The sequence below is a fragment of the Ostrea edulis genome, chromosome 6 (genome assembly GCF_947568905.1).
Source record: "Ostrea edulis chromosome 6, xbOstEdul1.1, whole genome shotgun sequence".
In the NCBI taxonomy this organism is placed as follows: domain Eukaryota; kingdom Metazoa; phylum Mollusca; class Bivalvia; order Ostreida; family Ostreidae; genus Ostrea; species Ostrea edulis.
This window is the reverse complement of record NC_079169.1, coordinates 69,115,754-69,143,036: the sequence shown is the minus strand read 5'-3', so window position 1 is coordinate 69,143,036 and position 27,283 is coordinate 69,115,754. Positions and strand designations below refer to the sequence as shown.

Here is a 27,283-nt window from a genome sequence, read left to right as displayed (position 1 = left end):
CGATGACTGCCTACTATACCGTGAGATAACATCACACAAAGACCACCTAATAATGCATCAAGACCTTGCTTACCTGGAGCAGTGGGCGAAGAAGTGGGAGATGCGTTTTAATTAATGCCACTAAATGTTATGTACTTGGTATCCGACAGAAGTCTACGTTCTTTTACCATCCTCAAAAGTGTAGAGACAAACCCGTACTTAGGGGTCATGTTGTCATCAGACCTTAAATGGACGACCCACATAAATAATATATGTAAGAAAGCAAGTTCCACACTAGGCTTTCTGAGGCGGAATCTTCGCCACAGCTCTTCACCTACTCGTAGAACAGCATACATTTCCCTAGTACGTTCTACACTAGAGTACGGGGCCATTATATGGGATCCCTTCCTTTAATCAGACATCATTAAGATGGAGAAGATACAAAGGAAAGCAGCTCGTTTTATTACTGGAGACTATAAGAACCGGACACCAGGGAGCATTACCAACATGCTTAAGACCTTTGATCTTCCATCTTTACAAGAACGAAGGAAAGAAGTACGCCTAACGTTCCTGTTCAAGGTGGTTGAAGGGCTAGCACCAGCGATACCGCCTGATAAGGCCAAGAAATTTACTGACTTTGAAACACGGAACATCATCCATAGTACCAACAATAGCCGTTGTTTCAATATACCATCATGTAACACACCTATAAGAAGAAACTCATTCTTTGTACGTACAGTCATTGACTGGAATGAACTGAGTGACCATCAAGTGTGTTGAAAGACTGTAGAAGGCTTTAAATCAAGCCTTCAGCGCGAATAAGATCTACTTGCGCTCTCTCATTTCCGTTGATCATATGCCAGAAGTGGTGATTCAACGTACCAATACAGACAGATGTACACAATCCTTTTGACAATCCATTTTCAATATCTACACTATGTATGTAACATTTAAATAGCCGTTAAAAATGACCACAATACTGATCAAAATTTAACATTGAACACTTTTCAACGACCGATTTTGATCAAAATATAACGTTAAATTTTGACCGGGGTCAACTTTTATGATTCCTGGGGTCGTGTTTCATTGGGGTCACTATTCAATGTTACACCGGCGCAACACGTCACAGTCCATACAGGTACTCTCAAATATTTTTTAGGAAAATTTCTGAAATGCATGCAAGATTTTAAATGTTTATAAACCAATGAAGAGAGATGACTCTGTTTTGTTTGGTGTTGTGGTCGTGCCTCTTTACGATACTAAATACCCCAAATGTCCATGATTCCTTTGTATATAGTCTCCTGTCCCGCTGCCTATATACAATGTACAGACATTGTTTACATCGATTGTCCCTTTAAACTTTCTGCTAACATGACCTAACTTGCAATTTCTCTAATTAATAAGGCGATATGTTACGAGAAGCTATTCTCGTCTTGATTCTCACGTTTCTGTTTACTTTATATCTTGGTTTAGTGAGGAAAGTAGAAGATCTGACCGTAGTAAATGAGAATCTGTTGAAAAGAATTGAGGGTAAGTTTTTTTTGTCAGTTTTTTTTTATTTTGGTGGGCCACATGTATAGACTCGAGCTAGAATCGTTATTGATTGAATGTACTTTATAATTCGGATTTCCAGACTCAGCAAATTATAGCTATCTTAAATAGGTGGGGACTGACAGTATAAACGGGAGGGCTGAAAGTGAGGTGAGAGGATGAAAAGGGTAGGGAGGAGGTGGTCGAGAAGGGGAAAGGGAATTAGAAGAGGAGAGAGAGAGGATTAAAGGGGAGGATCCGGAGAGGGAGAAAAAAGATTCTTTCCCGGGCCAATATACACTTTTTAGATTTTTACATGTATATGTGCCCCCCCCCCCCCCCCCCCCCCTTCATACGACCTAAAAAGAGTGTTTTTAATGAAGAATTGTTTTGTTTAGTTTCAAGTCTCCTATTTTCTCCATATTTTGAATATTTATATACTTTTTACCTCCTCCGCATGAAAATACCTGTTACAATTATTGACATTTTGAGGTCAATGTGTAAGATATTTTAGCTATCATTTTTTATTATATGACCGAATAATTGAAACATTGATACTGGCTACAACGTCTAAGAAATGATACATGGTCGGTCATCTTTTGTACACTTAAAGTGCAAGGTGATTGGGGATGCTAGTGTTTGTTTATCTATAATTAAGTTAAATTTAATCATATTGAAACCGGCCACTAGAGCTTGCCTAACGATACCTGTTCGGCCGTATTTGTTTTCAGTTAAAGTGCAAGACCTACTCGAGAGTGATTAGAGACTCTAGCTTTCATTGGACGACTAAAATAATAACCAATCATGTCAAATATTATATTCACCTGGAAGGTATATGGAAGTGCATATAATATTCTATTTTCTAGTTTATTGGATCTCAGAAAGCTCGGAGTTACTATGATACAAACTCTAGTCCAGTTACATTTTTGTGTTCATAAGATTACTTGCCCTTGTGAAGTAGAGACTTGAGGATTGTGTACATTTCACTATCACTTGACTTTTCATTATTCATGTTTATGACCCATACACTCATCCTTCAGTTTAATAATATTTTGTGTTCTATTTTGGTGTTCATGAATTTACCAGTGTACATGTAATTATTAATCTTGTATTAAGTGTAGATGTAATTATTAATCTTGTATTAAGTGTAGATGTAATTATTAATCTTGTATTAAGTGTAGATGTAATTATTAATCTTGTATTAAGTGTAGATGTAATTATTAATCTTGTATTAAGTGTAGATACATCTATAGTAGATCAAATTCACGGATAACAGATACAACAGCGTGTATAGATATAACAATTATAATTGAAATTGTGTAATTCAACTCCTGTTTTTGCATCATTGAAGCACCAAGTTTTAAATTTTCTCGCTGTGTGAGTAAGAGGAAATTGCATACGTGACCATGTGTGCCACACTCCCAGTGCACAAGTTCATATACCTACAGAGAATGGCTGTTATCAACTTTTATGTTTCTATTTCTGTTAGAATCTTCGAAAAAAGTCGCTTTTACCGCAGGAACGTCAGGCCCTGGTGGTACCGGAAGTGGGAGTATCATAGTGTTTCCGGTTGTCATCAGCAACGAAGGAGGTGGATACAACCCAAACACGGGTTTTTTTTACCGCCCCCACGAGTGGACAATATGTCTTCTTTGTTAGTGGCCAGGGATACGGTAGCAGCACGCTGTATGTCACTATTGTACATAATGAAGAGGGAAAAGTCATGACGATGTCAGATGGCGGGCGGGGTAAAGATTTCTACGATTCTGGATCCAACCTAGTGACTTTGAAGCTTGAACAAGGTGACCGAGTGTGGGCTAAGTGTCATAGTGGGTCATCATATTACAGCGAGGGAATTCCTATTACAACTTTTTCCGGTTTTCTAATATGATTCAGAGGGTGTTGCACCGAAGCGGGAACTTTCCCTAATCTGAGCTCCGTGCCAGCATTCGTGACGTAGAACTTAACTTCATCCATATTTATACTCTTATTGCATATCTGCCATCCCCCAGTACTAAGGACAAGCCTAATACATTTTATGTGTCAATACATTATACATGTAGTCTAAATCGTGAAAATTGAATTGTCTTTTTGCTTCTTCTGAGTATCAGATACAATGTATACGATTACATGTTACGAGTGTATCAAATATTTAATATTTTATATTACTACAGTCTGAAAGCTCTGATACTCGTATGTATTATTTTCTACAACCAACAGTTGGCAACTGTACATGACTCTGACCACAAAACAAAATATGGGAAGTTTAATACGCATTAATAAAGCTCAACGTAATTCGAAGTACATGCACCTGTAAAAATTGATTCACCATAGCATTTTGCTACTGGAATACATATCATATCACCTTCTATTCCGTGGGGATCCGTGTTAGAATAGGTCCTCGGTACCCGCTTGCTTGTCGTAAGAGGCGACTAAATGGGGCGGTCCTTCGGACGAGAGTGCAAAAATCGAGGTCCAATGTCACAGCAGCTGTGGCACGATAAAGATCCCTCCCTGCTCAATGGCCATAAGCGCCAAGCATAGGCCTAAATTTGCAGCCCTTCACCGGCATTGGTGACGTCTCCATATGAGTGAAATATTCTTGAGAGGGACCTCAAACAACATTCAATCAATCAATCAATTTACCTTGTTTGAACTTTAAAGTTTTTCTTTCAAAGCTTTGCATTTTTCGTAAAAGGCACCATGCCTTTGTCAACAACTTTGATTTAGAAAAAAATTCAAATTCTCGTTAGTAACCTTGACTATTAAAACACAGGCATTGCATACTGTATTCGGCGTGTTTGTTGCGATTCCTATTCACAAACTAAACAGTGCCCAGGATGGAAGCTTATTTCAAACTCGGCACATAGTGTTTGGTATGAAACATTTATAAAACCAAGAAGATGTTTCAATTAAGAAAAAAAATCTAGATGGAAAACGTAATATAAAAAAATTGTGTTCGTAGGGGATTCAAACCCGGTCGTTTTGAAATAGCATATCTACAATATAATAGAAATCATCTAAGTTACATATGAAAGTCGACGACCTTACCCATTGAACCACGCAGTAGACCATACATTACTAAGGAACATTAACGTACATATGAAATTGAAAATAATATCAGTGAAGTCGTTTTGATTTTTTGAAATTTACAACAACAACAAAATGCCCTCGTGAAACAAAATTTCAAAGCGACAGTTTTTTTAGAGGGAAACTCGAAGAACATTTTCATGCTAAATTTACTTTGTTTCACGGAGGCAGTTTTTCTGAAATTCGGGGATACCCCTCCATTTTAACGCTAAAATTCATATAAATCACTTATTGCTTGATTTACCGTATATACTCGCCTATAAGTCGGTCCGCCTATAAGTCGGTTGTATTTTTTAAGGTTATTTTGTAGGAATTTGCCATTGACCCGCTTATAAGTCGGTACGAATTTTTGTCAGAATCGGTTGACAATTTCAAGTCAATGCTCTAGTGTTTTTACCTATGTTTCAACAAATATTTTGAGAAATTGATAATTATGGGGTGCTCAATATCCAAGCCATAGGTGTTTGGGGTTTACACGCAATCCTTGATCTGTTATGGGCAATGATCTCTTGTTTACCTAAACAATTATGGTCTCCTTACTTAGTGGCACGCGCCTCGCGAAAACTGTTACTGTAGGATTCCGGTATTATTCATTGCATCAACAATACAGTTTTTAAGAGTCAAGAATGATGATCTAAATTATCTGTTAACAATATTCATTTTTTTATGAAATATATTTCAGTCGGTATACATATGAATATTTCAATATTAAATCGGGTTCGTAATTCAATTTTACCGATAAACGATAGATTAGTTGAATTGAAAGTATTAGTTACCGGTAAATAATTTTTAACTAAACAAAAATATGTAAAAACTTGTACTTTATACATGATTTTAAAATACATAAACAATACACTATGTCTAGATATTTGTGAACAATAATCATTTGTGTGGTAGTCCATGATAATCGTCGGAGTTATTTAAATTAAACACAACATTACGCCTCCCAGAAAAATACCAATCTTCTTAGGACGCACCTAAAAGTCGGACATAGAGTTTTGGACCAAAAATTGACTCCCAAAAATCCGACTTATAGGCGGGTATATACGGTAAACTCAAAATGTTTGGGCAAATTCTTGTTTTAAACTTATTTTCAAAAATGTTTCAATCAAGACATAAGTTTTAATTAGTTTTATCATATATTCCAATAAGTTGATTTCATCGATCTTTCATGCAACACGTTATAGGGAAATTACCACGAGACGTGCAACACGTTCTTTCTCTGGTGTAGCATTCCTCCTTATAACTCAGGAGTCACGAATTTCATAATTTGGCAGAGGGCTCAATGCTCATTATAATCACGCAAACATTTTGTCTCACTGATGTCCAGTTTCAAAGATATGTTATGACCAATTTAACTCCACCCTGTCGAATAAACCCCTGACCCAAGGTCCATGACTATCACAGCTTCAGTATAGGGCTCATCACCCATTATAATCATGCTCTATGCAATATGATGTTTGTAGAAATATTGTGCATTTTATGAGAAAATCGATCTCATACTCATTCGGATCCGAGCCCTCGTGATCCACAGTGAAGACTCTTCGACTGCGACGTTGTATCCGGTGATAATTTCAACGGAGTTCAAAAGGAAAACACTGAGAGAGAGAGACAGACAGACAGACAGAGAGAGCACTCTATTTGCCACTGCTTACATAGTCAATGATTTCCTGTGTGTATATTTGTAAGTATCCGGGAGTGTGGGGGGCATACGGAGTCTTATAAAAAACCCATATTTTGTAAATGACAAAGGAAATTATTAAGTTAAAAACTCCATCCGGCCGTGACACGGGGCAGGTGCTTATACTTCCTCATCTCCGGATATGCCTCAGTTATTATCTCACCAGCTTTCAGAAAACATGACAGAACTCTACCTCCATCAATTTATGAACGGTCTTCATCGTCATGGTGAAATATTAGGTGAGCTTTACTCAATTATTTTCAGTGTTGTGATATCAATTATAATGATTGATGATGATGTATACGAGCGGCGTTTTCATCTTTCGAAATATGTCAAACATTATTTAAGAATCGTAATTTATACTTGCATATAATCTTATCTATTTTTTCAAACATACAGGAGTAAAGAATATTAGATAGGGAGCACAGAAACAAAACCGTACTCCCCTTCGCTATTCGATTCAGTATGTCAATTTCATGGATAAGTCCACTCGGCCACAACGGACTCGTTGTGGCCGAGTGGACTTAACACTGGTTTGACAGTCTTGCTAGGCGGTGGGTGCCGTAGGTCGCTGGTTCGACCCCGGGCTGGGGTGAAAATTTTCAGTACCTAGTTGTGATTATTTAGTGCTTTATATATTAATTAATTGATTTTCACATGTATCGTTTAGATCCTAGGGGTAACGTAAGGTTGGGTGTTATAATTGTTTGTTTGTGCTTTATATATATATATATATATATATATAGATATATAAGGAAATTTAACTTTGTGATAATCATGACCCCGGGGGTATGTTGGGGCCACAGTAGGGGATCAAAGTTATAGATGCGAATATATAGAAAAATATTTTAAAAATCTTCTCAAGAACCACTAGGCCAAAAGAGCTGAAATTTATATGAAAGCTTCCTGACATAGTGTAGATTCAATATTGTTAAATTCATGACTCCCGGGGGTAGACTGGGGCCACAATAGAGGATCAAACTTTTACATGCGAATGCTTAGGGTAAATCTTTGAAAATCTTCTCAAGAACCAATGGGTCAGGAAAGTACAATTTACATGAAAGCTTCCCAACATGGTACAGATTCAAGTTTGTTAAAATCATTGCCCCTGGGGGTAGGATGGGGTCTCAATAGGACATCAAAGTTTTACATACAAATATATAGGAAAAATCTTCTTAAGAACCACTAGACCAGAAAAGTTTACATTTACATGCAAGCTTCCTGACATAATGCAGATTGAAGTTTGTTCAAATCATGGCCCCCGGGGGTAGGGGGAGGGCACAATAGGGGATCAATGTTTTACATGCGAATGTATAGGAAAAATCTTTAAAACTCTTCTCAAGAAACAATGGGCCAGAAAAGTTTACATTTACATGACATAGTGCAGATTCAATTTCGTTAACACCATGTCCTCCGTAGGAAGGGTTGGGCCACTATAGGGGATCAAAGTTTTACATACATGCATACATAGGAAAAGTCTTTAAAAAAAAATTCTCAAGAATCACTGTGCGAGAGAAGTTCACATTTACATGAAAGCTTCCTGACATTGTGCAGATTCGAGTTTGTTAAAATCATGGCCCCGGGGGGTAGGTTGGGGCCACAATAGGGGATCAAAGTTTTACATAGAAATATATAGGGAAAATCATTAAAAATATTCTTCTCTAGAACCACTGGGCCAGGAAAGTATAAATTTACATTGACCCGCTTGAACTCGAAGGCTGGTGAAAATGAATCTGATCTCCCGAAACGACCGATCAACATTCATTCAAATATTGTGAGGGTGACCACATGTACCTATATTTTAAACGGTAATTCTAAGTTGGGCTGCAACGGATGACGGAACCATTAAATCCGACATAATGAAGGAAAATTACATGGAGAAAATGGTGTAGGGTTAACGACGGCGACCTAAATCTCGAAAGTTGTTTCTGTGAAATCAGGTAAACTATGGGCCACATCGCTCACCTGAGTCACCTTGGCCCATATCTGAAGACTTTCCATATATATTTGCATGTAAAACCTTAGTCCCTATTATGGCCCCAACCTATCCCTGGAGGCCATGATTTTTGCAAACTTGAATCTACACTATGTCAGAAAGCTTTCGTGTAAATGTCAACTTCTTTGGCCCAGTGGTTTTTGAAAAGAAGTCTTTAAAGACTTTTCCTACATTTGTATATTTGTATGTAAAACTTTGATCCCCCTTGTGGCCCCATCCTACCCCCGGGGGCCATGATTTGAACAAACTTGAATCTGCACTATGTCAGAAAGCCCTCATGTAAAAATCAGCTTTTCTGGCTCAGTGGTTCTTGAGAAGATTTTTAAAGATTTTCCCTATATAATTGTATGTAAAACTTTGATCCCCTATTGTGGCCCCATCCAACCCTCGGGGGCCATGAATTTTACAAACCTGAATTTGCACTACGTCAGGAAGCTATCATGTAAATTTCAGCTGTTCTGGCCCAGTGGTTCTTCAGATTTTCAAATAACCCCACCCTATTTTTGCATTTTTGTGATTATCTCCCCTTTGAAAGAAACATGGCCCTTCATTTGAATAAACTTGAAAGCCCTTCACCCAAGAATGCTTTTGGCCAAGTTTGGTTATAATTGACCCAGTGGTTCTGGAGAAGAAGTCGAAAATGTAAAAAGTTTACAGACAGACAGACAACAGGCAATCGGAATAGCTCACTTGAGCTTTCAGCTCAGGTGAGCTAAAAACAGAACACTATTCTGGCTTTCGACTGAGAAAACATTTGATGCATTATCACGAGTTTGAAGCAAGCAATTGAGAATTTTACAGCAGTTTGTTAGTTCCCTTTATTTCTATCATACTATAACAAAAGTTTGCTCAGATTGTATCAAATCCCTGTGGTACATGGCTACAACCACGAGTCCTCACGATGAACATACCCCTCTCAAACTTGCAAAAACCTGACCAAGAGCTTAATGTTAACTTGATCCATCTATACTCCGTCAATTCTCTCACTGAATTTCTGTTGAAATATGTGTTCAACAATTACGTTTTCAACTTCTAGTAGGTCGACACCACAGTTTCTCCATCGCCAATCGCAACCAAATCACATCAAGGATTTTACTCCGCTCTTCTTGTCTTCAATTCAGTTGACTTGATGCTCTAAATTACTTTATTTTACACCTGTTTCGTCTTTTTTAACCTTCTAAATCAAATATATTTATATCTTATAATCTCTTAGTCTTAGGCATTGTTCCTGATTATTCATTTTATAAAAATCTAACGAACTATATTTTGTGTTGTCCGATCATCTGCTACATAAGTATGGAAGATCGGTAAGAACACAAATTACAATAGAAATATACAGTGTAAATACAAGAAATAAAATATGTTTTTTTTTTTGGGGGGGGGGGGGTTATTGGGATAGGACATGAAGTTGGTACGTGATCAAATCTTCAGGCGTCATAGGATTTGATCACGTGTCTAACGTCATGTCATATCACAATAACACTCAAAAATGATATCTTATTTCTTAAATATTCTCTATAGCTTTGCTGATTCCAAATATTGCCGAATTGGACAGTTAAATTATCAAGAACCTAAAAATGAAGTTAAATCAATTTACTTAATGTCTGTTTATATTGAATAACACGTTGAAGGCTAATAATTGCGCTTCACAACAGGTGGAATAAAATCTTTTTGACAACAATGGAATTGAAAAAAAAATGTGCGCAGACAATGTGTGATTTACGCATTCAATATTTCTAAAATCCTATCTCCGCCTCACCTTGCAGATATGGTTGTGCCTCATTTGTTATTAAAGGCAAGCTACGCCCCTTTATTACTTGTGTACCATAAACACGAATGGTTTCACCTTTAATAAATCATTTTTAAAAACCTCAGAAGGATTGTGAGTGATCCAAATATTGGAACGTGTTGGCGGGTTTAAGGTATGTTTTAAAATCCAGGGTTCGATTTCTGTCAAATCTGTTACGTGACAGTGCTTTGTGATCTTATTTGACTCTAAGTCCAGCTAAAAAGGGCACAATTTGATTGTTTCACGAATGTCTACAATGATGCGGAAGTTACCACTTGGACCGAGACACGTAGCGCCGCAAGGAACGATAACTCACTTCTATCCCCATTCAATTTTGTAAAAATCATAGCCCTTAGCAATCTCTCACCAGAGGGCGTATTACGCTGCGCTACAACACTTCTGTCAACGTCTGAATGTCAAGATTCTTGGCAAAACTTATTTCTACCTTTTGCATTACAAAGTATGATTTTACAAGTTTTAGTGTTAAGCTTAAAATCTTACAGTAAGTTCACAAAAACAACGAATTCCATGATTATTCTAGTATTATTGGATGAATGAATATTTATATAAAACCTTTTAATTCGCTCAGGTGTCTCATATTTACCAGCTTGTGCGTTTATAAAATTCAGACAAGTGATTGATTTGCTTAGATATGATCATTACAGTTTGATATGCTAAGTTAGTTTTAGTACGTTTTGATATGATTTTTAGACGTTGACAGAGGTATTAGTGGAGCGTAGCGGGAACGATAACTCTGGGTAGAGATTGAGCCCTTAGGGGTAGAATGGGGCTACAATAGGGGATCAAAGTTTTACATGCGAATGAATAGGCAGTGACGTAGCTACATTGTAGCACTGTAAGCACGTGCTTAAAAATATTTTTGTTAAATTTTATCACACATTACGAAAAATGTCCTCAGCTTCTGGGGGAAGCAGACCTCCTGCTTACAAATATTTCAAACCTAGCTACGCCACTGATAGGAGAACTCTTTAAAATCTTCTCAAGAACAACTGGGCTCTGAAAAGGTAAAATTACATGAAAGCTATCTGCTATCTGATATGAGTAGAACCAAGTTCGTACAAATCATGGTACCCGGGGATGGGGTGAGGTCTCAATAAGGAATCGAAGTTTTACATTCAGATATATTTGGCAAAAATTTTAACAATCTTCTCAAAAACAATTGAGTGGAAAGTGGAAATTTACATGAAAGCTTTCTGACTTAAAGTAGGTTCAAGTTCCTTAAAATCATGGTCCCCGGGGTAGGGTGAGGCCACAATACGGGATCAAAGTTTTACATTCACACACACACACACACACACACACACACACACACACACATATATATATATATATATATCCACAGAGAGAGAGAGAGAATCTTTTGAAATATCCCTCAAACTATTTTTAAAGCTTTCAAATTTTGTGTATACATATTTTACGGCAAGACCTTTCATATGATGCAATGGTGTGTGATCTTATGACCTTGACCTAGAAGTTTGACCTGCTTTTAATAAAAATCTTACCTATTCAATATGTCCTGAACTATATAAGGTATATCTTTCATATCTTGTATATAAATTTCTAGTGACAAGCCTTTTTGTTTCATACCATGAGATTTGACATTGTGACCTTGAACTCGGAGTTTGACCCATTTTTAAGAAAACAACCTATTTAAGTATAAACAGAACTATTTTAGGTAAGGCTTTCATATCTTGTTTAGAATTATAGATTATTTATGGCAAGACCTTGTGGCACAATGATGTTTGATCTTTTGACTTTGTAGTTTGACTTGCTTTTAACAAAACCTATCCTATTCAATATCTCCAGAACTATTTCAAACAGAGCTTTCATATTTTGTATATAGATTCTTTATGGCAAGACCTTTAATATCATACTTTGGTGTTTGACCTTGTTACCTTGACCCGGAAGTTTGACCTATATTTTATGAAAATCTTACCTATTCAATATCTTCTGAACTATTCAATTATCCAGAACAGCAAGATCATGTTAGTCATTGGTGTTAAGGTATCTCTGTGTTATGTGAATTCATTTCCAGTTATGTTCTGATCCTTTAGGGCTAGATTGGGGAATCAATATGGAGTCAAAAAAATTCATGGGAATAAATATTGATGAAAATACAGTGTAATAGATCGGTACATATTGTAATAGATCGGTACATAAGTGTAATAGATCGGTACATATAGTGTGATAGATCGGTATATACAGTGTAATAGATCGGTATATACAGTGTAATAGATCGGTATATATAGTGTGATAGATCGGTACATACAGTGTAATAGATCGGTACATACAGTGTAATAGATCGGAATATATAGTGTGATAGATCGGTATATACAGTGTAATAGATCGGTACATATAGTGTGATAGATCGGTACATACAGTGTAATAGATCGGTATATACAGTGTAATAGATCGGAATATATAGTGTGATAGATCGGTACATACAGTGTAATAGATCGGTACATACAGTGTAATAGATCGGAATATATAGTGTGATAGATCGGTATATACAGTGTAATAGATCGGTACATATAGTGTGATAGATCGGTACATACAGTGTAATAGATCGGTACATACAGTGTAATAGATCGGTACATATAGTGTGATAGATCGGTATATACAGTGTAATAGATCGGTATATACAGTGTAATAGATCGGTACATACAGTGTAATAGATCGGTACATACAGTGTAATAGATCGGTACATACAGTGTAATAGATCGGTACATACAGTGTAATAGATCGATACATACAGTGTAATAGATCGGTATATACAGTGTAATAGATCGGAATATATAGTGTGATAGATCGGTATATATAGTGTAATAGATCGGTACATACAGTGTAATAGATCGGTATATATAGTGTAATAGATCGGTACATACAGTGTAATAGATCGGTACATACAGTGTAATAGATCGGTACGCATGACGTAGCAGATCGGTATATGCCGTATACATGTACATGTAGTAGTTACACACAGCATAATACATCGGTACACACGGTGTACAGCTAGGATACAGATACACCATGTTAGCAGACTACTAAACCGCGTTAATAGACCGGTATACAGCGTTAGTAGACCGGTAAATCGTGTTAGTAGACCGCTACACCATGTAGTAGACCGCTACACCGTGTTAGTAGACCGCTACACCGTGTAATAAACCGCTACACCGTGTTAGTAGACCGCTACATCGTGTTAGTAGACCGCTACACCGTGTAGTAGACCGGTACACTGTGTTAGTAGATCGGTACACCGTGTAATAAACTGGTACACCGTGTTAGTAGACCACTACACCGTGTAGTAGACCGTTACATCGTGTTAGTAGACCGCTACATCGTGTATTAAACTGGTACACCGTGTAGTAGACTCGTACACCGTGTTAGTAGACCGCTACACCGTGTAGTAGACCGCTACACCGTATAATCAACCGGTACACCGTGTAGTAGACCGGTACACCGTGATAGTAAACCGATACACCGTGTTAGTAGATCGGTACACCGTGTAGTAGACCGGTACACCGTGTTAGTAGACCGATACACCGTGTTAGTAGATCGGTACACCGTGTAGTAGACCCGTACACCGTGTAATAAACCGGTACACCGTATAGTAGACCGGTACATCGTGTTAGTAGACCGGTACACCTTGTTAGTAGACTGTTACACCGTGTTAGTAGATCGGTACACCGTGTAATAAACCGGTACACCGTGTAGTAGACCCGTACCCCGTGTTAGTAGACCGGTACACCATGTAGTAGACCGCTACACCGTGTAATAAACCGGTACATTGTATAGTTGACCGCTACACAGTGTTAGTAGACCGGTACACCGTGTTAGTAGACCACTACTCCGTGTTAGTAGACCGGCACACCGTATTAGTAGACCACTACACCGTGTAGTAGACCGCTACAACGTGTTAGTAGACCGATACACCGTGTTAGTAAATCGGTACACCGTGTAGTAGACCGCCATATCGTATAGTAGATCGCTACACAGTGTTAGTAAATCGGTACACACGGTGTAGTAGACCAGTACACACGGTGCATAGACCGGGCCATACAGTGAAGTAGATTAATTTTGGTTGGTTGCTTTTTTTGTCTGTCCCATTCGAGAATTTTTCAATCACAAAGAGACGTCACCATCTGTAAGTGAAGTACTACAAATTTTGAACCATGCAAGTCCATAGCAGGGAGGGAGCTTTGAGTGTCAAAACCTACCGTGACACGGGATGTTGAATTGAATGATCCAATGTTACTCTTTAGTTCTGAAAAGAAGTTTAGAATTTGACGAATTGAAATTTCTCTCTCTATTTTAGCATAACGCATAACGTTTGTAAAATAAAATGTATATTACAGCGCGTGCATCTTTAAATTTCTTTGTAGAGGTGGATAATCCCGAGTCTGATCAGACAGAAAGTCGGCGGATCCAGGATTATTTCTGCACCGCTCTTCTAGTAGCTTGTCTATGTTTCTACATGCCCACAGGTTTACTAGCAGTCCAATACGCAAAAAAGGTAACTAAAAAATCAGTATGAGTCTAGAAATGACAAAGTGATCAGATCTGATGGTCACCTTATACACATGCATTACTTGTATAACACAATACATTTATGGGAATTACACGTGCTCCCCCCCCCCCCCCCCCCCACACACACACACACATTTTATGCTTTTTGACTTGAAATTCGTGTTAAAAATTTCATGTGAATTTCACGTGAAATCATTCATGTCAGGTACATTTGCTTGTGTATATATAGAAGCCATCTCCTTTAATGTTCAATGTAATGTTCAATAGATAAAGTATACTAAACAAAACAAGAAAGAGAAACTGGAAAAAAAAGGGATGTAAATTAAGGTAACAAGATAGGGATGGCAACCTCAGATGGTTATTTTTGGACCAGAAATGGATGGTGTTAATGAAAAGGCAAATATAACTTCTTTGTCAAAGCAATTTTAACCGGGAGTTGGGTTTTGTTACAACTCACACACACACACACACACACCCTTCCAACATAAGACCCGCCTGTACAGTAATATTGATATATTTAGTATACTTATTTCTGCTAATGGTACGAAAGTTCATATCAGATAATCACGCAGTTAAAAAAACAGATCAGCGAAAATCGGTTGTATGTTTTAAAATAAATCAGTGAGGAGCATAGCAAAATGACTTCCTTCTAGACAAATATATAGTTAAGTAACCGAAGGCACCCTACACATAGATCGCGGACCTGATTAAAACTTTCAAAGGAAACATTTTCTTTTGTACTTTCAAGTGAAATACTCGAATGCAAGTGGTAAAAAACTTTTTAAAAAGCACATCCTTCTGTGAGTTAGCAACCCCCCCCTGGTGATAATATCATCATCTAAATGGGATTTATTTCTTGACTACGAATAGCGTCATGCGAGACTTTTAAAGAGACGAAAACGATCCGACATTGATAAACATATAATCATACGAAAAACACAAATCGGAGACACTAACAATATTTATTCTGGTCAACTGTTTAGACACTGATCCATATAAGCTCAACTTCATAAAATTGAATTCATGGTTGCGAATATTAGGCGGTTTTTTGTTTTTGTTATAAATGGAAAAACCCACATAAAATTCAACAACACCAGTGAAAAGACAACATCAATACAAATGTATACCGTCAATGTCATGAAGAATTTTTTTGAAGTATAACGCAGCAGCTGGATAGCAAACTTCGTTTGCTCACTGTAAAATGACGAAAAAACAACGTCAAACGTGAACAGTTCAAAACAAGAACGTAAACATCAAGTTCACTACTTTACACTATAATTTGAACAGTCTCCCTACTTTTTAGTGATGTCTTTGAAATAAAATTCATACTTTTATATTAATGCTCCTAATGTAAATCTGTATATTGTACTGCGTCAGTAAGGAGAGGTCTATACATAGATGAGGCTTCGACGGTGAGTTTGCGCTGGATACAACCATTCTAAGAAAGAATCCATTCCTAACACATTGAGAATTTGCAACGATGCATGATTTTAATGTCTTTTTTGATGCCATCTAGCGTTTTCATCATGTTTCTTAAAAATTGAAAATTGAACTTTATCATCTATTGCAAGATATACGATGTAAATTATAACTGTTCCAAAGGGGAGAACATTTTCAAGAGGGTTTTAGGACTGCATTACATGTCACCATTTTCAACAGCATGTAAACCATAGGGACTAAACTCGTTGTCTTATTACCATAAAAATGAATTAATTCTTTGTTCAGTGGGAATTTCCACTGAAGAATTAAGAATTAATTCATTTTTCAACAAGCATAATATATATATATATATATATATATATATATATATATATATATATATTAAAATTCCACAAAATGTCCATGGTATAGGTAATAAGTAGAAAAAATAAATCCAACGATGACTAAGTACACATGATCCACATTTAATTAATTACGCAAATTATATATAGACTCACCAAGGCTAATGCCATATATGGCGAATTCATAGTGTATGACGATCAAGTTAATGGCTATGAAGCAATGTTTTCCTGTGCTTGAGTAAAAAAAAAAAAACCCCAATTAAAATCTCGCCTAATAAAGAGCATCGATTGTTTACAGAATTTTACTTTATTATTTACAATTATTAATAGAATTGATGTCATTTGGCAAATTCGTAGTGTCTTGTGTGATTTCATGTTCAATAGAAGGGTTAATTAACCTGGTAATCCGGATAACGATATCACTTATTTTGAGATGGCCACTAAAAGTCGGTTCCGAGCGCTTATTGTAGTGGGTGTTTTTTTTTTTATATGTACGTATCTATCTGCATTCAGAACTGTGTTGTCTATCAAGTACTGCCCGTTTGGTTATCATCTCCTCCGTTATAATCCCGCGGGGATCCGAGTCAGAATAGCTCCTCAGTACCCCTTGCTTGTCGTAAGAGGCGACTAAATGGGGCGGTCCTTCGGATGAGACCGCAAAAATCGAGGTCCCGTGTCACAGCAGGTGTGGCACGTTAAAGATCCCTCCCTGCTCAAAGGCCGAAAGCGCCGAGCATAGGCCTAAGTTTTGCAGACCGTCACCGGTAATGGTGACATCTCCATATGAGTGAAAAATTCTCGTGTAGGACGTTAAACAATATGAAATCTATCTAATCATTCCAGATATATGTAAGATATAGATGTATTAGTTATACTGCTTGTTTCTGTCATTTTATGATGACCATTAGGCCTAATCTTGTTCAGTTTGAGGTAAATATTGCTAATTTGCCAAATGACATTAACCTTAGTGTATATTGAACTTATGTTTTACATATATATATGATTTTATATATTATGCTCGCTCAATCTAATTAAAATCAGACTTCTTAGATCCGCGCCATTTACTCTGCGTAAGAATCTTTTTAGTCACCTCTAACGACAAACAAGGGCACTCAGGATCTATTCTAACTCGAATCCCCATGGGAACCCACTGCTAGAAGAATTGATTGAAGAATTAATTCATGTGGTAATAACGGGAGCTTGCCCCCTTTCTGGTTTACATGCTATTGAAAATGGGGAAATAGAACTCTGTCCTAAAGCCCTCTTGAAATTTTTCTTCCCTCTGGAACAATTATAATTTACGTCGTATATCTTGTAATAAACAATGAAGTTCAATTTTAAAAATATAATGAAAACGCCAGATATCTTAACAAAGGACATTAAAAACCTGTATCGTTGCAGATTGTCAATGTATTAGGAAATGTTGCATCCTACGTTTTACTTTCATAGAAGGGTTGTATGCAGTGTTGTATTTTAATCATCATTAATAAACGTCTTGATCGCAAAGTTTTCTTCCCAACATTTATGGAATACATTTGTAATGGTGTTGTCTTTTCACTGATGTAATTGAATTTTATGTGGTGTTTTCTTTTTTTATTAGAAAAATGAAGAAAACAAACGACTGAGACCAAATTACATGAAATTTTCTATCTGTTAAAGTGTTTGAGCAAGTGGTAAGGGATCTGACTGAATGCTATATATCATTCAAACCAGAATTTATTGTGTCACCTGATATAGGCTATATAATTCTCAAGAATTATCTGTATAAAGAAAAATATGGGCCACTTTCTAACCTCTCCTCATGGACGTCTACACTCTCCATAGTAAATTGCTGTATGGGTTGGTTGTACTCTGCGTTCAAAGCACGACTGTACCCTACGTAGGAATGGTTGTATCCAAATAAAGTTTGACCACAGTGTATATGAGCAATGAAATACTAGATATATCACCATTTTGCAGGCAAGGAGATCATTACGAAGTGGAAACGAAGAGGAGGCGGAGCGATTTTCTCAAAAGTCCTTAGTTCTGATCCTAATTACTTTACTTGCATTACCAGTCTTATTTATAACGGCTCTGGTAACATGACAACAGCAATTTTGTAAATTTGTGTCTTTTGTTGTTTTTATTTTCATTTTAGGCTACATGACATGTGTATTTGTTAGAAAAATGTGTGTGTGTATTTGTTCATGCGTGTGAGGATTAAAAAATAAATAAATTGCTTTAAAACAGTGAAAAACTGTTTTATGTCAGACACTCTGTAAAACGTGTACGACGTCACAAATAAGTTACGTCACAAAGATGAATTTGCACTCTTCTTTGATGGAGGGAAAACTAACCCATGGAATGTTGATTACTTGTTGCCATGTACTCGGCCACGTTGATCACAAAACAGTTTGTCCTGACGACGGCATGGATTGTTCTAAGAAAGATGATACCTACTGCTACCGTATAGACGAACCCGTTCGGTATAGATGCAGAGAATTTGAAGTAAACCAAGACCACTACAGCGAGTGGTCGGATTCCGAACAAACAGAAGACTGGCACATTGAGGAACTTGTTCAAAGGACCATACTGTCTATAGTTTATGGAGGACGATTCGAAAGCTGTAGGTTTTTTATATTATGTTAATTCGGTCGGGTTTTAGGGGGTGTACATACCATTTACCTCTTGTAAGCATTACAGATATTAACATAACGTTAGTAAAATTATGTGTGTCAATGCAATGTTCGTACTAGGCCCTACTGATTCATATTTTAAAATTAACCACAACTTCATAAAATTGAATTCATGATCACAAATTGAATCGTTTTGTAGATCTTCTTTCTCAAAATATCTGAATCCTCAAAAATTGCAATTTAATTAGAATTAGTTGCTCTGAATCCGCTACCGCTTCTCTATATACGCTTCCCTAGTTTTAAGTTATAGATATATCCTAAATTCGTAAATAATGAATAAGGTCAGGGTCACGTCCTACAAAAGAACTTACGACTAAGACCAAAATCTTCTTTTGCAATTTATCTTATTCTTATGTTGTATAAATTGGGATTTTTATGGTGGCATATTTCTGCCCCCTGTATGCAGGTTATTTTTCTATAATTTATGTCTACATGCAAAGTAAATATTTGGACATGCAGGATAATTATGTCAACATGTAACATAACTATGTTGACATGCAAGAAAAATGTTATCAGATAAGAATTTGTAAAATATTTCAAAATTATCAAATATCGCCCACATGTAACTTCTAACATGCTAGATGCAACTTATCTATGTTGACATGCAACTTAATTATGTTGACATGGAGATAATTATGCAGACATGCAACATATCTATGTTGACATTCAATTTATTTATGTTAGCATGCAACTTAAACTTAAACATTAAACTTTCAGAGGAAGTTTATTCACTGGTTAAAATAAAAGAAAAAAAAGGTAAACTATTGATGTTGATTTTTAAAAATATTTTTCATAGATCAATTATTTATAGTAAAAAAAATGTTGTCAAGGACAACAACTCCTATGCAGTTATCCCTTCTACTGTATGTTTATTATGCAATGTTTGATTATCTATGGAAAAATATAAACTTTTTCATAGGATCTCTCATGGTTTGTAGTTTGATATGATTTATATTCAACGAGTTGTGTGTTTTCTATCCTCGGGCCTTCAGCGGGACTATTCTTGGGGACATAGGATTAACATAGCACTGCGCTCAAACGATTTAGTTTTTTAAAAAAATTAGGTGAAAATAACATACCTGTCTACCAAATTATGCATCCTGACATTTTGTAAATAAGTTATACGTAAAATTGACGTTTGTTTGTGACGTCACAAAATTTGGTCAGTATACTGGAAATTAGAGATAATCTTAGTCAGTAATTTTTGGTGATGGTCGAGCTCCCATTGCAGCACTTATCATTTGTTTGTAATATTTCCCATTGAATTCAAAGTAATTATTCTTAAGCATCTATCTAAGAAGGAAAATAAAATCAGAAATGCTGGGTCGAAGAATATCCAATGCATTATTTTCTTATGCATACGCTTTTCAACGGTTTGCAAGTAATTCTGCAAATTCCATGTTGGTGTACATACTGGCAACTGACTCAGGTTGTTGATTTCGGTAAAGTCAGAGATTCGAATTTTGTAGGAAAACAGATATATCTCTGATGTAAGTAGATTGTTTTCTTACAGTTGGTAAAGAAGATGGTCGCAGTAGCGGCTTAATATATTTTTTGATGATGTGCCGACGCCCCTGGTAATCTAATTTGGTTTAGACAGTCACGTGCCAGTGATGATAAAACTTCATATCTCCCTCTCAAACATCTCATCATATTTCACCTCTTCGGCAGCCTCATGTATTTTCCATAAATTTTACGTCAAGGTAGACGTAGTTTATTGTGACGTCACAATAAATCCGAGTCGTTGTACATTCATAGTTCGTAAGGCACAAAACATGCGGGTCTCCGATACACAGTTTTAACTTTTATATTATCATTAAATAAGAATATAGATTTGATTAATTAATGCACAATTATTGTAATAGCGAGCGAAGCGACGCGGCGAGCTCGCTCCAATGATTACACATATGAGTCACGTGATTTGCTCTTCATCAGCTGAAAAAAGATGAGTATCACCCATAATGGTTCCGAAAAAATGTCGCCGTCACTGCGGTATACTTCATTGACAAACCCGTAATTAAAATAATTAGATTGCTTAGAAAGTACCATATAAACGTTTTTAAATTCCAGACAAGCTTTCTCACAGCTTCAAACATTTTGGTTTTGCTTGGTTTGAGAGAAGAAGAATGCAGCTAATATGACGTCACAATTTGTAACTGTTTACATCAAACGCGTTATATTTCCCGCTTTAAATGAAGAGGCGGATAAAAGTCTTGTTGCAAGATGTTAATGAACTTCGCTCATCTCAACGGTCACACCGTACAACATATTAGCGAGCGAAGCTTGCGTCGCGAAGCGACGCGACGAGCTCGCTCCAATGATTACGCAGTAGAGTCACGTGGTTTGCTCTTCATCAGCTGAAAAATGATGGGGACTACCCATAATGCCTCCGAAAAAATGTCGCCGTCACTGCGGTATACTTCATTGACAATCCCGTAATTAAAATAATTGGATTGTTTAGAAAGTACAATTAACGTTTTTAAATTCCAGACAAGGTTTCTCATAGCTTAAGAGGGTGTCCATTATGATATCAGGCAGAGGTCGGCACATGCTATCTCTCAGATTTTCATGAAACTTTGTGCACAGGTTCCTACTGACCCCAATATGAAATTTGCCAAATAAAAAGTTTCTATCACGTTTAGTATGGGTTCGACATGGAAAAACAACTTTGAGATAATTTTCGGTGCAAAAAGGTCACGAAATATTGGAAAAAAGTACTATGTTTGAACAGCTCTAAAATGTCATATAACTAAGAAATAGAGAAAAGCAATATTTTATATGTTAGATATACACTATATGCAATAACTAAGAGGGTTTTTGTGTGTATATTCATCCAATGAATGAATTTATTAATTGTTAAAATTGCACATATTTCACACCAATATATTTTACAAAATAATGATCAAAATTTAAGATCTCATAAAACCCAATACAATGTCTCAAAAGAAATAAATTATGTATAACCAGAAACTTGAAGAGGTGTATTTCAAGTTACAAAAATAAATTCAGTGGGAAAAGCAAGGTTTGATGGTGAAAAGTTGAACTGAAATCTCAAAATTTTCAATAAGTGCAAAAAGGTCAACTACTTAAATGAAGATTGTTGAACTATATAAATAGAAATAAATATGAAGTAGATATAACCAATCAATGATTAAATGATTAAAATTCATGAAAAATTACTAGAACATATGAACATTCAGAAATAAATTTCATGTCTTTGTATACATTCTATATAATAAAGGCAAAAAAATGCCTATGTAATTCATTATATAAAATTTTACAATGTTGATTTTTAGAGGTCATTTCTGACACAGGATTTGAGATAATAGTCAATTAATTAACACACATATATGAAGTTAAAATTATCAGTAAATCAAATTTTAATCAATTGCCTATCATGAAGAATCTTAATTCATTCACTCACATTACAAACTTGACATTGGCAGATCCCGAGGGGGGGGGGAGGGGGGGGGGGGGTAGAACACACCCTCTCCTTTTCTCTGGGACATCTAGATACTTATTTAGCATTAACCAGAAAATTTTTGACTCTCTTGTAAAGCATTTCCCTTTGCATTCATGAAATAACATGCCATATTCCATTTTCTGCCTACATCAGATTGGCAGACTTGCTTTAATGCATGTTTACTCTGATGTTGAAATATATATTGACCACTTCCAGATACACAAAATGTTTGTTGAATTTTACCCAGTGACGGAAAATGTTCATAAAGTATCTTTAACTGATGCATAAAAGGTTACATGTAACTAGCAATCAATAATAAACATATTTACTTTATCAATTCATCGGATATGACCTAATGCAGATTTCAGATCATTTTTCTGGGACCCCCCCCCTTTCAAATCACTGGATCTGTCTCTGTTTAACAAATGACAATAAACAAATCATGTCTTAATGCCTGGTACTTAGTAGCATGGTTTGCAAAGAAAGAGCTAGTGCATATTTCTGACATTTGTTACAAACAAACTTTTCCCCTAGAAATTATGAAAATTGGCACTGAATTTATATTGATACATGTATATTAACAATTGATACATTTCACAGTATGGAATCTGTATTTTGTCACCCCACCACTCTCTTCTAATTTATGTCTAATGCCATAGCAGTGTTTCTTTTGAATATTGGTTCACAAACAGGAATAAAATTTGTCACTTCAAAAATTGAAATATGCTGCAACCATAGAGTTAAAGTAGTGGTCATCATTTGATTATCTTTGTCAGCTGCAAAGTGTTTCTGTGAAATAACTGTCAACAGATCTAGATTGAAGTGGAGCTATGAGTTCTGCAATTCCCCTTATAACTTCACAAGTCTTTTGTCTGTAGTAATTCTGTGTTCTCTCCAAAACCTCTTCCTATCTTGGACTCAGCTGAGATCTAAATAACAACAGTTGTGTAAATTAATGGAAATAAAATGATGAACATGTTTAAATAGCACTGTAAGCAATGCACTAAGAAAGTCAAGATCATATGTTTGATATAGTCACAAGGTCAAAGGTCATGATATAAAATAAATTCTGGTCATTAGGCATTTCATTTGAAACAAACTAACCCAATACCTTATCACTCAAGATATAACAGATCTGGTAATAATGAATGTTTTTCAAAAGTAGGTCAACATGGTCAAAGTCAGAAGTTCAAAAGTAAAGCTCTTTTCATTAGTAATCTATAATATGTGAAATCTATATCAAAGCCCAATCCAAAGTGGCTGAGAAACTATATACCAATTTAAAGTTTTTGAAAATCATGCTATTTTAAAGACTAAGGTCATGTACTAAATTAAAAGTCTGGTAATAAAGAATATACACATTTTGTATATCTTTATGTAAAATATCAATATAATAAAATCTGGGTTAAACTTCAAAACCAAGGTCACAATATCAAACAGCATGGTATCAAATGAAAGTTCTTGCCATAAGATATCTAAATACAAAACATAAAAGGCTAGACTACCTTATATATAGTTCAGGAAAATTGCCTACTGTAGGTTATATTTTGTTAAAAGTAGGCCAAACACAAAAGTAAAAAAAAAATTAATATCAAAAGAAATGTCTTATTATAAGGAATAAAAATATGAAATATGAGAGCCTTATTACTAACATGAGCAAGTTCCAGACAGACATTGGTTCTGGAGAAGATGAAAATGGGAAAAATTATTACCACAATGATGACAACAGAATCCAGACAAATTTTTATGAGAAAAGCTCTCTTGAGCCTTCAGCTCAGGTGAGCTAAAAAAAAAAATAAAACTATATATTCATTGATTCAAAAATTAAACCACATTCTGATTTCAAAACATCACCTCTGACTTATATATACGAGCTAGTATTTGAAATTATCTAAACAAGAATTGTCTGAAGAGAGTTTAAAACTTGTCGAGTGGGTTAAAATCTTTGATAACAGTCATGAATTAAAAATGCATGTATGTGTTGTGTGTGGCATGGTGTCATCACATAAAACTTCAATATGAAGGGTCAAGGTCGTAAGGTAAAAATGTTACTATCATATGACATAAGGAACACACATTTCTGAAATATCCAACCCCCATCTTTAACCATTCTTATGTTATTGTCAAAGTTAAAGTTTTTATATTCTACATGTATGTCTGTCAAGTGAGTTAAAACAAAAGGATTGTGACATCATAACATTGGATGCCTTTGGTCAGGATTTGTCTCAAGAAATATACATGTCAAATGTGGAATTAAGCTCTTATCTGTAATAGTTCTAAACTTACATAATTTATGAATTATGACAATATGACAAGGTCAGATGTACCATGTTCTGAATTTAAAATCTTTTGATTGAAATAAATAAATATACTCACTGATAGTCTGATAATTGGCTTGCAGTAGGGGTGATTTGACTATAATTATTTTCCAAATCTGTAATGAAATGGGCGTCGTATTCATTATCAAGCTTTGGTAATTGGTATATACATGTATGTCACACTAATACACTTTAGTACCTGTGTGCATGCAAATAAATTACCAGATTTTGTGTCATGTTAAACCATCTTAATTTTATAATCCATTCAGCTTAAATTTAAAGAAATTAATGATATACATCAACCTTTAACACACACCCCCACCCCCATAATGGTTCTTATAGTTGCATAATTACATGAATAAATATATATCATTATTTTTTTAATATTTATTATTCAGTTTTTGTCACATACATACATGTACATATACTACCCTCTCACACTGATTCATTCATCCTTTAATAGTTATTAAATCTAGGAATCCAAAAAACAAACACATGTGAAAAGTAGCTAGTAAAAAAAATCAGTCAAAAATAATCTGATATAATTTTAATATATATTATTTTTTATGCATGCATGCTGATATGTACATAGCTTGCAGGACAATAAACATTTTTATAAACACTTATTGAACTTTTCACCACTTTCATCTTGTTTTTGTGTGATTCTATTGTTTCTTAATTCAATGATTTGTGGATAAACATTGTGTTGTAGTACAGATTTTAAAAATTCCTACATTAACCCCCCCCCCCCCAACCCCCAACCCCCTCCAGATTGATTTAATGTTTTTTTTACTGTGGGGATTTATCATTTTAATCATTATTATTTTAAAAAGAATCATTTCATCAAATGAATTGTTTGCATTGACACATCATGAGAACTTGCATCAAAATTCAGGCCCGTCGTCACGATTTTGTGATTGGTCCGGCCATTTTTATGATTGATCATTTCTAGGGGGTCCGGGGGCATGCTCCCCCGGAAATTTTTTTATTCTAGGATGCCCTTAGAAGCGTTTTCCGGTATATCTGACACTAAAATTCGTGCGCTTTTTATGGGATTTTTTGGCACATATTTTCAATATGTTCGTTGATGAAGTCCATCAACGGAGGGTTAAAGGTTCGAATTACACGCATGTTGCAAAAATAGTACATGTAAATTTAATAACTGAAATTACAGGTACGATTAGTGAATGCACTATGCTTTTCGTGCACCGGATTTGTTCACTTAAACTTTCCAAAAACACACCGCCGTCGCTCTTTTGTTGTTGCGAATTCGTCAGCAATCGCACACAGGTCTAGCGAATCTGTTTTGTCCTTGTGGATATGTAACATCATTAGATTGTTCAAACGCACTTGGGTCATTGTCGAACGCAAGTATGTTTTGATGCGCCGAAGTGCGGAGAATGTGCGCTCACTGGTAGCGTTTGTAGCTGGCATTACTAATAGTATCTTCAGCAGTACCACGACCTCCGAGAATAGTGCTCGCTCTGGCACTGACTGGTCTGACAGAAATTTCATGACGTCAGCGAGCGCAACTTTCCCCTGTTCAGCGTTCACGAAATGGCTGATTTGGTTCGGATGGAACCATGCTACACGCCATGATATTCTATTTCATAGAATTGCTGAATAATAGAAATTTATGTGCGACCAGCAGTAAGATTTACAATATTGTAATTTGAAGCTTTTGATGCACACACCCTAATATACATTACCTGTCCGAAGCCACGTCGATGTCAATTAATGTCAATTAAGAAAATTTCACACTTAACACCCGAAGTAGGGCTACAATGTACGTATACTGCTACCTTCCCAATTCACAAAGTGTCTCCTTGCTCAGCGACGCAGGGGCCGATATCTACTGCCACACGCTGTGTTAGGGGCTAGCAGTGTCAACTTGCCAATTAGTGGCGCGTGTTTACATGTACTGGGATTAAGCATCGCAATCTGCGTAATAGGCCTGTTAAAGGAAGTAAGCAATAAAACCTGCAATTTTTCGGATTTATTTATGGAAAAACCATAAAAATACAAAAATCGGAAAAAGTTGGGTTGGGCATTATCGGCCGAAATATTGGTCCGGCCTTGAAATTGTCTAGCAATCAAAGACAGTTTTCAAAGAAAAATAACAAGAGAAAATTCGACATTTATACTTACCACTTCCAACGGGAACAAATATTTCCCTTGAAACATTGAAGTTTACTGCTCTGTCTGCTTTACACTTTCCTTTGTGTAGTAGATAACTACATTTGGTGGTGGTTGACTCCAGTAAATCCCCAAAAAACGCAATGACCTCGGCATACTAGTAAGCATCTGCACTGTGCACGATAGTTTAAACAGTTAAACTTTTACGTCGAATTCGAAGTACCCCGATCTGTACAGCAGGGGGTCAATCTCGGTTGAATATTACACGCAGTTCCAACTTTAAAATATCTTGAATAT

At 36.0% G+C, this 27,283-nt stretch overlaps 1 protein-coding gene, 1 long non-coding RNA gene and 1 pseudogene across 2 annotated transcripts in view; 2 read left to right on the top strand and 1 right to left on the bottom strand.

The window, feature by feature from the left end:
• The first annotated feature begins 1,203 nt into the window (after positions 1–1,203).
• LOC125646703 (complement C1q-like protein 2) lies at positions 1,204–3,695 on the top strand (annotated as a pseudogene).
• Positions 3,696–6,271: 2,576 nt separating this feature from the next.
• LOC125646725 (uncharacterized) overlaps positions 6,272–27,283 on the top strand; it is a 35,761-nt gene continuing 14,749 nt past the window's right edge. Inside the window, exons 1-3 of the mRNA XM_048873238.2 lie at positions 6,272–6,519; positions 14,469–14,599; positions 18,354–18,999. Coding sequence (XP_048729195.2) covers positions 18,693–18,999 — 307 coding nt within the window. The 5' untranslated portion in view covers positions 6,272–6,519; positions 14,469–14,599; positions 18,354–18,692. The remainder of the gene's footprint in view (positions 6,520–14,468; positions 14,600–18,353; positions 19,000–27,283) is intronic.
• On the bottom strand, positions 21,884–25,591 carry LOC130046922 (uncharacterized). The gene is made up of 2 exons (XR_008795993.1): positions 24,909–25,591; positions 21,884–23,461 (listed from the first exon to the last, which is right to left on the bottom strand). It is a non-coding gene; the product is annotated as an uncharacterized LOC130046922 (long non-coding RNA).